The sequence below is a fragment of the Oreochromis aureus genome, linkage group 22, assembly GCF_013358895.1.
Source record: "Oreochromis aureus strain Israel breed Guangdong linkage group 22, ZZ_aureus, whole genome shotgun sequence".
NCBI lineage: Eukaryota > Metazoa > Chordata > Actinopteri > Cichliformes > Cichlidae > Oreochromis > Oreochromis aureus.
This window is the reverse complement of record NC_052962.1, coordinates 24,435,840-24,451,874: the sequence shown is the minus strand read 5'-3', so window position 1 is coordinate 24,451,874 and position 16,035 is coordinate 24,435,840. Positions and strand designations below refer to the sequence as shown.

The following is a 16,035-nucleotide window of genomic DNA, read 5'->3' as shown; positions in this document are numbered from 1 at the left end:
ATCACTCTGCACATTACCAGCTGACAGTCACTAACACAGCTTTGTGCTACAGCATGAAGGTAAATATAATCGTAATAGCAGAAATGTAAACAAATATAAATCAGCTGAATAAGACAGATCATTATTTTAGCTAATCTTCATCATTTTCCTCTCCTTCCCAAACATGTCCACTCCGGATGCTACAATATTAAAGGCCAAGCAAAACCTCCACAGACACACACGAGAGAAATAAGTAGACGATATAAATGGTGATTACCTAATCTGCATGATGGTACGAGTTAATTAAAATAATCAGTTTCATTAACTCAAAATGGGTGAAAATGTCATTTAAAGTATTTAATCAGCTTTAATTACTTTGAGCATTTGGGTTTATGTGCTGGATCAATACACACTCACTGGCCGCTTTGTTAGGTACACCTGTTCATCTGCTTGTTAATGGAAATATCAGCCAATCGCATGGCAGCAGTTCATTGCATTTAGGCACCGAATTGCCTAAAGGGCTTACAGAGAATGATCCAAAATAGAGAAAATATCCGATGAGCAGCAGTTCTCTGGGTGAAAGCGCCTTGTTGATGCCAGAGGTCAGAGGAGAACAGCCAGACTGCTTTGAGCTGATAGGAAAGCAACAGCAACTCAAATAACTGCTTGTTACAACCAAGGTATGCAAGAGGAGCATCTCTGAATGCGCAACACGTCGAACCTTGGAAGAAGGAAGGAGACGTGCTACAGCGCCAGAAGACCTCACCAGGTGTTACACCTGTTAACTAACAACAGGAAAGTGAGGCGACTGTTTGCACAGGCTGGCCAAAATCGGACAAGAGAAGATTGGAAAAATGTTTCCTGGTACAACAACAAGAAATAATGGATCCATCATGTCTGTATCAGTGGCTCAGGCTGCTGGTGGTGTAATGGTGTGGGGGATCCTTTTTTTGGAACTAATGAAGTGGCCGGTATATATATATATATATATATATATATATATATATATATATATATACATACAGTCATATATATATTGCCATTTCAAAAGCTTGAATTTTAAAAATAAGATTATATATTAAGAAAAAAAATCAATGAAGAGAGATTTTGATGCATACAAAAGGTTAGCAGAAACTGTCTCCTGTTGGACGTACTTGGACTGGTATGAGTAAGCAGGAACATGGTCAGTAGCACTGTCCACCTGGATCTGTTGCTGCTGGCCAGCCACCTCCTGTGATGAAGGAGCCACTGTCTGGGGTGAAGCGTCTGTCACCACTCCCTGGAGACAGACACACACACACACACACACACACACACACACACACACACACACAGGTGGAAACATGTAAGCTTGGAAGAAGACAAGTATGTGGCTGTATCTAGTAAACTTCTCCTTCTGTCTACTCTGTGTTTACATTTGTGGTGTCGCATGCCTGTCTGTCTTGGAAAAGGGACAGTTCTTCTGTTGCTTTTCTGCTGCTTATGAGGTTTGTCTTATTTGTTTTCTGTAAAAGGATTTTTTGGTGCAGTTTCATCACAGAAATCAAGAGTCTAAGGATAGAGAATATCTTTCCCGCAGACGTAATACAGGCAATTTGATTTGACTTGACATAAAAGTATACCAAAGAGCAATTTTTTGTTTATTCACTTCTCAAACTGACAGACCCTATGGCAGCTCCATCCACTCTAAACACATAACTTCATTTAAAGTAAAGAGTTCTTCCATCCGAAGAAGCCAATATACGTTGAGAAGAATTACACACGCTGTAGAAGTGCGGCCGATGTTTGCTTCGTGCAGTACAACAAAAAATAAAAGGAGCATTTTTATTCCAAGAGCCGAGGAGGCTAAACAATAAAAAAGATGCACAGTCTGTGTGTGAGATCATGCCATTAATGAAACATCCTTTATATTTTTTGCAGAATTTTAAGTCTGTTTAAGGTAGAAACTTTTTTAAGAATGGCTACGTACAATGAATTCATCACAACAGCCTCTTAGCCTTTTTATGTGTCGAGCAATACAGATCGCCACCATCACTGAGTCATCTCAATCACCTTTAACAAGCTCTCAAGGATACTGCGTCCTGTCCATACATCAGCCCTCCAGACACTGGCTGATACAGTGATATACACCCCGCTGCTGACGCTGGCACTGAGAGGACAATTGTGAGGATGAAATAGGCAAGAGGTGCCGTGGGCTACGCTACAACTACATCTCTTTCCTCCGCCTCACTCCTTCATGACGAAGACTGCAACTTTCTGACGGGGGTGGGACGTGAGGGGGGGGGGGCGAGGAAGCGACTAATGGCTCTGTCAGTGAAAACTGTCATTGTCCGTTGCCGGTGGGCTAACCAGAGCTCCGTGGCTGACGGATGTGTGCGTGTTCCAGCTACCTACCAGCCTAAACCGGCTGTAGGGGAAGAGGTGGTGGTGGGGGGGGGGAGAGACAGCACCACCGGCACTGTGTCTCACTTCAGCTCCTGTCATCTGATACACGACTGATAGTCCATCTGAGTACGACCGCACTGTCAGCCGCCAGACAGCTGGCCCGCTCTCCTTGCTGGCCTGCCTGCCTGCCTGCCTACCCACCCGCTCCCCACGTTCATCATTTCTCAGCCTGGACTGCCCGAACCTGCCAGGAGCTCAGACAGCCGCCGAGGAAGTGAGAAAGTCTACACTGCACTTCAAATGTCTTTCCCAAATACTATAAAACTTCTGACTCATCTTGCTTTGCTTGCAGTTTTTGATCCTTGTTATGTGCTGCTGGTACGAAGCCATTTGTTTAGAGAGAATAAAAGCAATTTGCGCCATGCTTCAAATGTAATTTGTCAATTTAATGACTGTTTAAGTCTATTGATGTGCCGAGCAGGCTTAGAAATGGCGAAGGGAGTGCTTGTGGGTGGAAGTGAGTAGGCTGTTAGTACTAATGATGTCCTCCTATGCATAAACGTCGACAGATTTTTAATACTTGACGAGTAGCGCGCACATGCATGTGGGTCTTACTTCGACAGGGACAGCGGTTGGAGGCACAGGAGTGTACTGGGGAATGTAGGTCCCTTGCATAGGCGCCGCGGCGGCTGCAGCAGTCATGTACTGAAACAGAAACAAAAGACACACACGCATCAAAATCCTGTCATATGGTAATTCTTACAACACACATCGGAACCACAAATTCCATTATAATATTAATCAATACATGCTCTTCACATAAAAAAGCCCTACGTCTATCATAATTCCCTGGAAGACTCATTCAGTGTAATTACTCCCATAACTATTAGGGTGGCAGATTGCTGTGCCCTCAGCATCCTTTGGGGGGCGCTAAAAGAATATGTGTACATATTGAGCAGAGCAGAGCAGATCAGAAGACTACATATGGAGGAGGAGAAGGAGGAGAAAGAAGAGATGCCCTGCTGTCCCAACAAGACTTCAGAGGCAAGCAAATGCACTGGGCCACAGCTGAGAAGATAAAAAAAAAAGACACCAAAAGGGATGAGGAGAGAGAGGGAGAGGAAAGAAAAAGCAGGAGGTCTGCTGCCTGTGGCCTATATTCTTTTAGTTATGCATGCCCTGGCTTTTAACCGGGTGCTAGCTTGCTCCAAGATGGCCATTTTACAGGCGTGACACAGGTTTTGTTACATGACAGCCAGGGGGGCTTTCACATGCAATATGAATGAAGACACGGCACTTTGTGCAAAGCCTTTTCTGTAACTTGCTGTGAATGCTTTGTGTGGTGGTGGTAATGGTGAACACACACACACACACACATCAGTGTGAGCCTGATTTACCAGTGTGCGTGCTTGTTTTTAATTAGCACATGCCTGTGCATAAAAGATGACTTATCACTATTTGTCCGTCCAACTGTGCATGTGCAAGTTCTCCTGTGTACAGCTGTGTGTGGGATACATACGTGTGTGTGTGTGTGTGTGTGTGTGTGTGTCTCTGTGTGTGAGAAAGACAGACAAAGACAAAGAGGCTTGGAACGATAATGCTGCAGTACAGCGCCAACGGATGTGATCCCAGATAAAAGCCACCAGGCTGCCTCTCCCCCTGGCCTCATCTTCCTGCTGCTTTTCCGGACCAAGCGAAAAGGGAAGTACAATCCCTTTCTTTCTGTTTTATTTTTCCCTTTGCCTCCAAGTCCCACCTGCAAGTGCTAAAAAGCGTGGCAGCAGAATGCAGTAGGAGTCGGTAATGGAGGGGCTGCGCCGGGCTGCGAAGCCTTTCTTGGCCGTGGGCCCGGCGGTGCTGGTGAAGTGTCATTACCGGCAGCGTTGCTAATGGATCGGGTACGGCTCCACCGCTCACCGCTAATGAGAGCAGCTAAAGGCCATGGACATGGGTGATTAACTCCCCCACCGTTGCTACGCGCGGCCAGGAGGATGCCCTGGGATGGATGTTAGTGTGGCGTTCGTAGGCGAGCATGGCTGTGTGGGTCCGGGCAGGGGAATTTAAGGTTATCACACCTTCAGAGCTGTCACACTCAGGATGGGGTGAGGTGGCATATCCAGACTTCCTGACACATTACCACATTACCTCTCCGTGTCATCCCTTCTTTCCTCTCACCTTCCTGTCACTCTCTCTCTTTCTTGCTCGCTCTCTTTCAACCTGCTAGCGTCTAAAAAGGCCTATCAGATTGTTGAAGTGACCTTCTCCCTGGTGGATCAAAACCATGCATACCAATTTTCCTCGGGACTTTAGGTCTTCGCCTCTCCACCCTATTAACTTATTCAGCCAACTCACCTGTGAGGGCTGCATGAAAGCAAATGAAGGAAAGTAGGAGATAATTAGCAATATCAAAATCTCCCTGTCATAGGGAGAATGTCCATTTGAAAGGTTATATTTCTCTGCAGGACTGCAAAAGGAATTTAAATTAGATTTAACAAGAAAATTTAATAAGATAAGATTTTTTTTTCTTTTACCATAACCATTAGTTAACCTATTTAATGTGGCAGGTTGAGCAAGGCATATTTCTTCAGTCGCTGCTGCGGCAAGTCAGGGGGATGTCAAGCGCGGCTACAGATAATCGAGTTGCTATGGTGATAAAGATGATTTTTGTCCAATTTCAACACTTTTAATACTTTGCTGTCCATAGTCAGGGGACAGGTTTGGGTAATATAAAGCATCCCTAATTGGCCATAAATGGTGTTTCACTCTCCAAGTCACACATATACGTCAATACACATGCACACACACACAGCAGCGCCAGAAGCAGATGGCGTGTGCGTATGTTTGATGAACAGGAGGCCTGAATAGCTCCTTAACGAGAATGGTGTGAGTAGACTCCTTAAGTCTCTTCTCTACCATCACTCTCCATGACATACACCTATAACTACGGTATAAATTCAGACCGCAATGCAGCAACACCAGGATGAAAATCCATAGCATAGACGCAGCCGCGCTGGTCCAGCGGTGGTTTGGGCCTCTGCACCACATTGATGTTTAAAGACACTTTAAGTTTGGTGGGTACGAGAATTTCTCGGCTTTGGTGGAGTGTGGCACAGCACATTAGCATTTCCAAATGTTCACATAAATCTTCTGCCTCTTGGCCTGCCACTCAAGCTCCACATCTATCCATCTTCTCTGCGTTGACGCTCTCTTTTTCGGTTGTATCGTCTGCAAGGTGAGGGATAATAGCGGGTCAAGGCTAGAACATCCAGCTACTCAGTGTATGTTATTAATGGCCATGCGGCGCGGGGGAAGGGCTCTGATGATTACTGATCTAACAATCGCCGTGGAGCTCTATTGGAAATGCACATCGATAGTTGTGAATTACAGTGCTGTCCCACTTCACTGTGACAAGCTCTTCATATCCTCATCCCAAGGGTTTGTTAAGACTGCCTGCAGAGATTAATACCAGTAAAATCAGTCACTTTTATGGTAGAAAGCTTTGATACTTTTATTTACGACTCACTCTCCCTCACCAGGATATTGTTTAAAGTTTTTGACCACTGGTGCTATCAGTGTTTCCCACAGAATTACACTGCTTTGTAACGAGATGGGAGCATATACTCGTACATATATGCGCATGAGTATATAAGAAGAAGCTGTTGCTGTGGGTTCTGGTTGGAGTGGCCCTTCAGCTCACAGCAGGTACGAAGACTACCGTCGCCAGCTGCAGTTCAAGATGTGGAGCTGGAGTCTGTCCGACTGCAGATTCTTGCAGCTGATTGACATCGAGGACCACTCAACCTGCTTCCTAGAAGCCAGACTTTTTTGTTATTTAAAGTGGTTTTGAGAAACAGGCTTTCTTAAGGTCTTTCAAAGTTTTTCTTTGAACATTGGCTGCTTTTTCTCTCATTTTCAGTCCAGTCCTTTTTTCTTCAGAGCATTCTTCAAGCATTTTCTTTATTTCTTAAGCCACTTGGCACTAACCTATTAATCATTCAAGCCTAAAAAGGCACCTAACTCAACTCATGAACCAGTGCTGTGTCTGCACATAGACAACTTTGCAAGACAACCAGTTTGCTCCCATTTATTTAGTTGAATCTAACATAGTTTGACAGCATAAAGTTGTATTTTTGCACCAACAAGGTGATTCACAAAGAGCTATTAATGCAACATTTGGCATATCTCGGCATTCTGTGCAGTGTTTCCTTAAAAATGTGAGAAAACTAGACAAGGAGGACAAAAGAAATGGTAGGCCTACAAACTATCTATAGCAGATGAACAGTATCTGAAGGCCAGGACAGAGAGAGATGCATCTGGCCTTTCACTTGTCCGGAAAACAGGGAGAAAAGGCCGAGCTATGAACTGAACTGGACTGTGTCAGGAATAGAAATATTTTACTGCTATTATTTGCTGTTATTTTATAATCATCATTACCATTTCATGTGATGTTGCATTCAGATGCACTCAGATGTTCAAAATATATTGGTATTATATTAGTCTTTATTACAGGTTCAGTTATAATCAGTTGAATCTATAATTTAAAGGTTTTTGAATGTTTTATATTCTTACACATAGTCTTCAGTGGGGGAGAAGCTGATTGCAGGCTGACAGGAAACGGTGTGCTTTTGCAGAAGCGAAACCGAAACCAGAGCGAGTGCAAGCCATAATAAAGAGTTAGTATGCATTTATCTTTGATTTAAGAAGTTGTGCCTGTATGAGTGACATTTTCTACAGGAAGTGCACTTGATGTTCCAGGAGATAAGCGACAGCGAAGGCGGGCTAACAGGAAGCATCAGCCGTCGACACGAAGATGATGTTCTATGTTAAAAGTCATTGTGGTTTTGGTGTGACGTAAATCTGCCTAGTAACAGAAAAGGGGGCTGTACAATTCTTAACCCCATAAAACAGTTGTCTGAATATGAGAAAGACAGTTCAACACTGATTGGGTTGTTGAACTCACACATGTGTTCATTAAAATGCCGTCTAAATTGCACACGCCTGGATCTGTGGTTTTATGGATTCTTCTCTCAACATTGAACCCTAACATTTGGGGCTCGTTCCGGTGAGAGAGAGGAATAACCCCTGGGTGGGGTTTTGGTGAGATCCGGGGTCCGTGGCAATTGGACGGGCAGACGGTAATCAGTGGTGAAAGTGAGCAGGCATTCCCCGGGGCATTTAAAGGTAAGACACTGCCTGTTGAAATATATTTCCAAAAGGTGTCACATTGGGCATGTCAAATTAAAAGCCTGGTCACTGTAATTACTGGTGAAGGTCTGTTTTGAGTTTGATGGGAATTTCATGAGCATGCTGGATGAAGTAAGGATAAGTGATAAGTAAAAGTAATGGGTTCAAGTCCCAAAGAAATGTAGAAAGTAGGGAAATTGGTCATTTCTGTGGGTTCAAGTCCCGCTGGACATTGGGTCTATCTTGTGATGGTCATCTCGTGGGTTCAAGTCCCCTATGTCCACAAAGGTAGACCTGCCTCAATCTTAATCCTGGTTTGGATGTAGATTGTTGGTTCAAATTACTCTAAATTTTTCTAGAAACGACAGCGGCGTCTGTTAAGAAGCGCATTTTCTCCTTGGTAACGCTTGCACTAAGGCAGGGCGCTGACCTTAGGCCTACTAGGACAGTAGGGATAGTACCGTCGACAACGGGGAGAGGTTGGGAAACTCCGAAATTGCTAGGGTTCAAGTCCCCTATTCTTGCGCTTTTTGGCTACCGGTAAATTAAGTTAGGGGCTAGAAATCTGGACAGAGCAGTTCGAGTCTGGTCTGGTGAATTGATTGCAAAAACCTGAGGTTTGCCCGTTCGAGTCGGTTATGGTAAATTTTCGAAATTTGTAGGAGCGACAAGGCCTAAAAATCTGTGCAGTTGTAATTAATAAGACGTCTGTAATATAAAATATGAGATCTATGAGTAAGATCAGTCTCTGTGTCAGTCATGCACAGCCGGAAGTGCACTGATTGTGTGTGTAAATGCAAATGAGCAGCGGAGACGCGCAGAGAGGGTGGTTTCAGTTTTCGAGAGGACTGAGCTTTTTGCTAAATGCCTGTATATAAGAGGTTGGTTTTGCTTATTATGAGAGTGTAAATACAGTGTGAATATATTAGTGTGGATGTATAGTAAATGACTGAATTTTGATAGATGTATAGTTAAGTGAGCCATAAATGTTGGTGTGGTTTATTTTCCAGTTATATGTGTGTGTGGGGAGAAGCTGCGAGACGATGAGAGGTTTCAGTTTTCTTTTTCTTTTTTCTTTTGACTTGCTCTTTCTGATCATGGAAGGCATGTCCAAAATACTCGTATGAAAGCGTATCTTGTGTGATTTTAATTGTGTGAAGGCTGTCAGTATGTGATTTGAGTGACTCTGCATGATTTGTCTGAGTGAGTGGAAAATGGAAGTTTGAGAGAGAGAAGGCAGGGTGTGTGAGACGAGTCATGGCGTCTGAAAGAGGTTAGAACCTTTAAAAGTGTGTATGAAAGAAAGGGGTATGAAATATATTTCTTTTGTGATGAAAAGTAGGATGTTTTAAAGTTTGACAGGTTGAGTTTATTTTTCTGATTGAAAACACATAAGTATATACACTTGGGAAGCCCAGTTAAGAGATTATTGGGTGACTGATGCTATAAAACTGACCTAAAGAATGGTCCTGTGCGTGGAGAAGTGTTAGTTGTCCTGATGTTTGGAAGAGCTCTATTTAAAAGTGTGTGTGAGAGGAAGGTGTGTGTGACTGATGATGTCAGGGGAGCTCCCAGAGAAATAGACAGATGAGTTAAACTCTAAGAAGATGAAGCGAATGCATGTTTTAAGAAAAAGTAATAAAGTAATAAAATTATATTAATTACAGGGTTTAGAAAAGAGACAGACTGAGAGAAATAAATACAGGAACTAACAATTACATTAATGAATTGAAAATGCACGTACACAAACTGTTACATGTGAAATTATTGTTGGAAAGTTTAATAAAGAAAGCAGTTTACACTCCTTTAATTTCCAGAACCAGTGTGTCCCTAGGCCTGATAACACTCTTGCCCAGTTGGCTCCTGTAGTAGGCGGGCATGGAAGGCTGGACAGCCCATGACGGGTAAGATCCCACCTCGAAACCCTGGGACAACCTAAGGCAAGGCGCAGTCACGATTGCTCGAACCTAAGTCCCGGGTGACCTTGGAGTCACTGGAGGAGGCGGATTTAACAGGTAAGGCCACTGGGCACAGGCAAGGGAAATGTCATTAACAAGGACCAGTGATGAACCAGAGAGAAAAAATACACCCTGTCAAAGGAGTTTGAAACACTGCAAAAGAAACATTTACAAGATCACAAAGATCATAAAGAAACATTTATAGAAATCACACATACAAAGCGGAAAATGCACTAACCTTACAGAGATAAGCTCATGAAGAGTAATGCATAGATAGTGATTAAAACTTGGCTAAGAACACAAACATATGTAATTAAATCAGCCTGGTAATTTCATGAGGGTTAAAATGGTGTGAATGTTGGAGAAAATACACTTAAAACACACTTGGATAAAATAGAGTTGTGGAATAACTCAAACGAAGCTGTATGACAAGGGGTGAGTTATGGAAAAAACAAAAACAAAAGAGGAGTAATTACTTAGGGTGCTCTTGCACTGATTGATCAAAGTAAGTGATTAGTATAGAAAGAAAATGAAAATAATTCAATAATGTGATAAGGTTTAAACATGTATTCCTCTTGTTAAGTTGGCTGTTGAGCTGTGGGTTTATGCAAATTAGCTGGAGTGAGTGAGTGACAAAGACACTTCCTGTGTGCGTGTGTGTCGGAGGCTTTCAGTTCAAGAGAGATCGGGGCTGATGAAGAGTATGGGGAGAAATATATAATGGTAAAGTATCAGGATATTTGATTACGGTGGTCAGGTCTGTTCAGAGGGGCAGATTTGGACAGGAAATTTATAATTTAAGGATGATACGTTGTTGAAATTGGTTTTATCTTGTGCTGAATGAAAACGGTCTTTGATCTTTTGACGAGGTTTTCGATGTGTTGAGCGGGTGAAATTTAAGATTGTTTCAGATTTTTGAGGCCGTTGTTTTATTTCCAGAGAGGGTGTTTAATTAAGACATGGATATGTCTGAGAGGGGCCCCAAAAATTTTTTGTAGTAGTGCACTCAGGAAAAAACCTGTCAGGTGATTTTGTTTTGTACTTTGATGAGCTAATAATTAGCTCTCTATTTCATTTTTGTTCTAAGCAGGCCTGGAAGAGAGTGAACCGACGACGCTGACAAAGTTACCAAGTACGAAAATCAGGTGGGCAGTACGGATTATAATTGATTACAATCAGAGACTGATTGGCGGCGAGTCTCTGTCTAAAAATGGGTTGTATCGATTCAATCCAGTCAAAAGTATAGAGAACTATTTTCCTAAAAGGAAAACGAAACGAAACAAATGCAAATGATTGAGCTCATTTTGCTGATGTGGAGCATCTGATGACGTCTTGCGAGAAGGCTGCAGATCAGCAAAAAAATATCATGTGTGAATGCATGGGAGTGAATGTGAGTGGTTGGACCAAGGGGGAAATAAATAAAGGTTGACAAACAGGAGAAGTGGAAGACTTAAATCTGGGGATGCTGATGTTCCTTTGGGTGAATTTCTGCTTTGTTGATTTGGGTTAGACCATATTGATACATTATAAAATGCTAAAAGGGAAACATTGATGTAACTTAAGTTACCATTAACTGAGGTAACACATGATTAATAACTGTTCTGTTTAAGTTTATTTTGTGTCATGACACAGATTGGATCATATAGGGGGAGAGTTGAGTAAAGGTTTTGTTTTCAGGAAATTCCAAGGATCCAGACTTTGCATGGAGCAACGAGTTGGAGGGGATTTGACATGATGATTGAATTGATTTTGTTCCTTAAACACAGGTTTTCAGGGCTGGAGCAAAACACCGGAGAGGAGAATTGCTGAGCTGTTCTGAGAAATGAAATGACTAACCTTTTTTCCTTTTGATTTGTTAAGCTTGGGTGGAGCATGTTGAGTTTTTGCCACATGAGATGTGTCAAAAAAAAGAGAGATTTAAGATTTAATTTGTTTAATTTGAAAGGGGTTTTACTAGGATTTTATAATGATTGGGGTTGTTTGATAATCTAGATATAGTAAAACTGAGGACTTGTTAAAAGAAAGGATTAAAATGAACTGAATTCTGTTTAGAAGATAAATTGCTGGGGTTAATAAGAAGTTGTACACCAAACTTAAAGGGGAAACTGTGGGAATAAAGGATATGCTTTGGGGGAAAATAGTGAAGATTTTATGAGTAGAAAATGTGGGATTTCTTTTTGAACAGATAGTAAATAGATTTATTTTTAGGGTAGAGGAGAGCTTTTTATGAGGATGTTAAAAGTCTCGCTGACTCAAATGAATAATATTGGAGATTATATATGTAGAAATGATTTTTCATACACATTGCATTTTTGTGCATTTTTGTGGCTCAGAGAGTCGTCTCTTGAGGGTCATAAACTTTTGGTTAACGTTATGATTAGCCAATCTACTGTGAGAATGACCTGAGTTATTGAAGGATTGCACACGCTTACAGACATATAGAGTTCATTAAGACCTGACAGTATTGATTCCAGGCAAAAGGCCTGAAATCCATTTAGCATTTAACTGAATAGGAGTTTCGTTTGTAACTAAACTGTGTGACATGTAAAATATGGAGATAACACATGCAGTTCTAACTTAGTCCTCTTATATAAAAAGCAGTTACAGAATACAGAAATACAGAAAACAGAAGCAAAGGGAGAAAGCTTATATATGTTGGTTAAGTCTGATAAAGTTTAAGTTAGAAGGAGTCATTACATTAAAAGCAGCAAAATGAAATAAAATGATATATTCAAACAGGTTATCACCCAGGAAATGGGAGTTCAAAATACAGTGAGAGTTCAGTTTTTAGCTATGATGAAGTTTATCTAGGAGCAATTAACTAGGTGCTTACACTTAGTGATTAAAATGGTTGTTTTCTTTGATCCTTGAGTAGAATAAGTGTTTAGGATTTTTCTTGTGAAAGGTAATTTTAGGCCAGAGCTGTGACAGTACAGGATGTTGAATAGAGTGAACAACAGGAAACATATGACAGCAGTGCTGTAAGACTGTTAAAAGGCTGTAGATTGAGATGAGTGATGTTTAAGATTATATAGGAACAAAAGTCAGAAAGTCAAAACATAATTAGGTTTATGCTTTTGAATGAAGAGAACAATTGAGAAAACAGAGTAAGTTAGAGCATAGTAGGGAGAAGGTTTTATCCATTACAGTTAAGGTGGATCTAGTCTTAGACTAGGATCTACTCCGTGAATTATTAGTTTCGGTTATGCTTTTCGTTGTTTTGGTGACCTCTGGATGTCATCCAGAGGTCAAAAGGGAAGTGTCAGGAATAGAAATATTTTACTGCTATTATTTGCTGTTATTTTATAATCATCATTACCATTTCATGTGATGTTGCATTCAGATGCACTCAGATGTTCAAAATATATTGGTATTATATTAGTCTTTATTACAGGTTCAGTTATAATCAGTTGAATCTATAATTTAAAGGTTTTGAATGTTTTATATTCTTACACATAGTCTTCAGTGGGGGAGAAGCTGATTGCAGGCTGACAGGAAACGGTGTGCTTTTGCAGAAGCGAAACCGAAACCAGAGCGAGTGCAAGCCATAATAAAGAGTTAGTATGCATTTATCTTTGATTTAAGAAGTTGTGCCTGTATGAGTGACATTTTCTACAGGAAGTGCACTTGATGTTCCAGGAGATAAGCGACAGCGAGGCGGGCTAACAGGAAGCATCAGCCGTCGACACGAAGATGATGTTCTATGTTAAAAGTCATTGTGGTTTTGGTGTGACGTAAATCTGCCTAGTAACAGAAAAGGGGGCTGTACAATTCTTAACCCCATAAAACAGTTGTCTGAATATGAGAAAGACAGTTCAACACTGATTGGGTTGTTGAACTCACACATGTGTTCATTAAAATGCCGTCTAAATTGCACACGCCTGGATCTGTGGTTTTTATGGATTCTTCTCTCAACATTGAACCCTAACAACTGAAAATCAGTGAGTACAGGAAATATTTGGTTCAAATCGCTACCAATATGGTGGAGGTCAGGAGAGAAGTGCAAGAGGTGAATCTTGTCAAAATTGATGGAATTATAAACACAGGAAAGTACCATTAGATATTGATCCACTATGCAGTGCCATTTGGAAAGAGTCTGATTGGCAGTGGCTTCATTTTTCATCATGACGATGATCCCAAACACACTGTCATCAAGAAGGCTGGAAAACTATTCCTGAAGACTATTTAAAGGAATTAAAAGAAGGCTTGCCTAAGAGAGCTCAGACTGTGTTGAAGAATAAAGGTCCATCCATCCATCCATCCTCATCCGCTTTATCCGAAGTCGGGTCGCGGGGGCAGCAGCCTAAGCAGAGAAGCCCAGACCTCCCTCTCCCCAGCCAGAATAAAGGTGATCGCACCAAATACTGACTTCTTAAAATTGCACAAGCCCTGGTTTTGCCTCATATGATGTATTACTTTATATATTTCCATGTTTCGTCAAATCGCTTCACCTATTTCCTATTTTCACAGCAAAATATAAAAGAAATGAGGGGAGGTCACTGATTCCCGATCCAGCCTTTAGATTCAGGATCAGACCAATTTCAAACAACAAGCTCCAAATATTTCAAAAGAATGTAAACCTGGACTAAGACAAAATAAAGATAGTTCAAGAGTGTTGCATTAAAAAATAATCATCCCAGTCTTGCAAAGACCAAAGAGCTCGGTGGTAGGGGGAATCAGCAGGGTGTCAACATGTGTTACAGTCCGAAGTCGAAGAGGAAGAAGAAAGTGCATGCTCGTCAACTTTACTTATGCAGGGAAAGTGGATGAGCATGCACACGCACAGATGTATGTAGAAAAAACAAAAACACGAGGGAAACTGTCCAGATAATACAGGAAAACACTTCATACAAATCTGTCTTCGTGTGACACAGACGCTGTCAATCACCGCTGTCACCATGACAACAGAGACCTGTGTTCTTCATGCCATGACAGAAAGAGGATGGAGAACACTGAGGGAAGGTCACCTCCTGTCATGTCAAACAATATGTCGTTCACACAAACGCAGATGCTGACAGGCATGCAATCACACACACAGACACAAATATCAAAAGGACGAACAGCGCGCATGCACATGTGCACATGCACATGCACAGCGACTAACAGGGACACGAGGCATGACAGATAGACTCCTGTTAAGTGGTGAGACCTCGAAGACGGTAAATAAATCAGCAACAGAGCAATATGCACCAAACAAGGTAAAATAAATCAGCGTGAAGCATGGATGGCATGTTTATGTGTGCCATCCATAAACAGTGCGCCTGAGGTTCTTTAGCATTCTGTAATCAAGTCGTTCAAGTCAGACAGACACCAAGCTGAACTGGATGAGTTCAAAACAGAACATTTTCTGGTGAAGCAGCTAAATTCCAAAGCAGTGACCATTAGGAGGCAACGATCCATGCTCATTCGTTATGAGGCGAGGTTTTTCCTTGCCGCTCCTTTTTAAAGCCTCACCCTGCAAGCTGATCTGCGCTGCAAAATAACACGGCATTCTCGGAAAGCTACGGTCACCACACCAGTGTGACAGCTTGGGCGGACTGAGAACATTTGGTTCTTTTCTTGGAGAGAAGAAGGAAGCCACAGCCATACACAAACAGCCGCAGCGAGGCCTGGAACAGCCAAGAGTATTCTGAGGTGTGGCTTCTACTTCAGCAGCCAGAAGCATGATAAGTTGTTGACTCTGGAGACGGTGCTTACTGCAGGTGCTCTTCTGCGGCGAAGGCTAAGTCACGTGACCAGTAGGGGCATTCAAAATAACCTCACCACTTCTGTGTGTACACTTGAGGAATGTGCTCTAAGAGTATGTGGTGTCAAGTCCAGTTAAATACATGAATAGTTACAGATCCTGGTTCCTAACCCCTTCTTTTTAAACAGGCTTTCCCAATCATGAAAGGGATTTTACATCTGGCGTAAGAGTCAGCTTTACAGGAAACGCGTCTCAGTTCCCCAAGATGATCAAGTGTGGCATGGCGTGCGTGTTAGTTCAGCCGTAGAGAGGTTAGGCTACACAGCACATCGCCTCAGGAAAGCTAAGTACGAATAAAGGGGAGAGGTAGAAAGGGTAAACCCGAAATGAAAAAAGCAGACAGAGAGCTTTAACCCACTTTCTCCTATAATACAACCCATCAAACATCAGAAGCCATCATCATAGATTAGCCTGTCTCTAATCCTGGCTGTTAGCACAGCTGGGGCAGATTAGGGAGGGGGCATTCCTGACAGAGCCAACATGGCGTCACAGTCGCTGACAGCTCACCTGGAAACACATGGATAACTGTACAATGCAACACTGTTTCAATCATACACACACAAACACACACACAGAGATCAAACGTAGTTCTGGAGCAAAGCTGTCTGCCTGCCCGCCTGCCCGCGGGCAGCAGGGTTAGGGCAGGAAGTCAGGCTTCAGAACCGTGTGACACCTCTAAGTCGACTTGATCCTGAAACAGGCGGGGAGTTCACGGTTTAGGGGCCAGCAACTGTAAGTGAGTGTGTGGAAAACTGATGGAGCGATAGATTTTCTGTGTGATTT

At 42.2% G+C, this 16,035-nt stretch overlaps 1 protein-coding gene across 7 annotated transcripts in view; it reads right to left on the bottom strand.

Moving 5' to 3' along the window:
- The window catches only part of rbms3 (RNA binding motif, single stranded interacting protein), a 301,392-nt gene that overhangs the window by 8,104 nt on the left and 277,253 nt on the right, over window positions 1–16,035 (bottom strand). For all 7 annotated transcript variants that reach the window (XM_039605523.1, XM_039605517.1, XM_039605518.1 and 4 more), the window contains 2 exons: window positions 2,980–3,069; window positions 1,134–1,258 (listed from right to left, as the gene is read on the bottom strand). In XM_039605523.1, coding sequence (XP_039461457.1) covers window positions 1,134–1,258; window positions 2,980–3,069 — 215 coding nt within the window. The remainder of the gene's footprint in view (window positions 1–1,133; window positions 1,259–2,979; window positions 3,070–16,035) is intronic.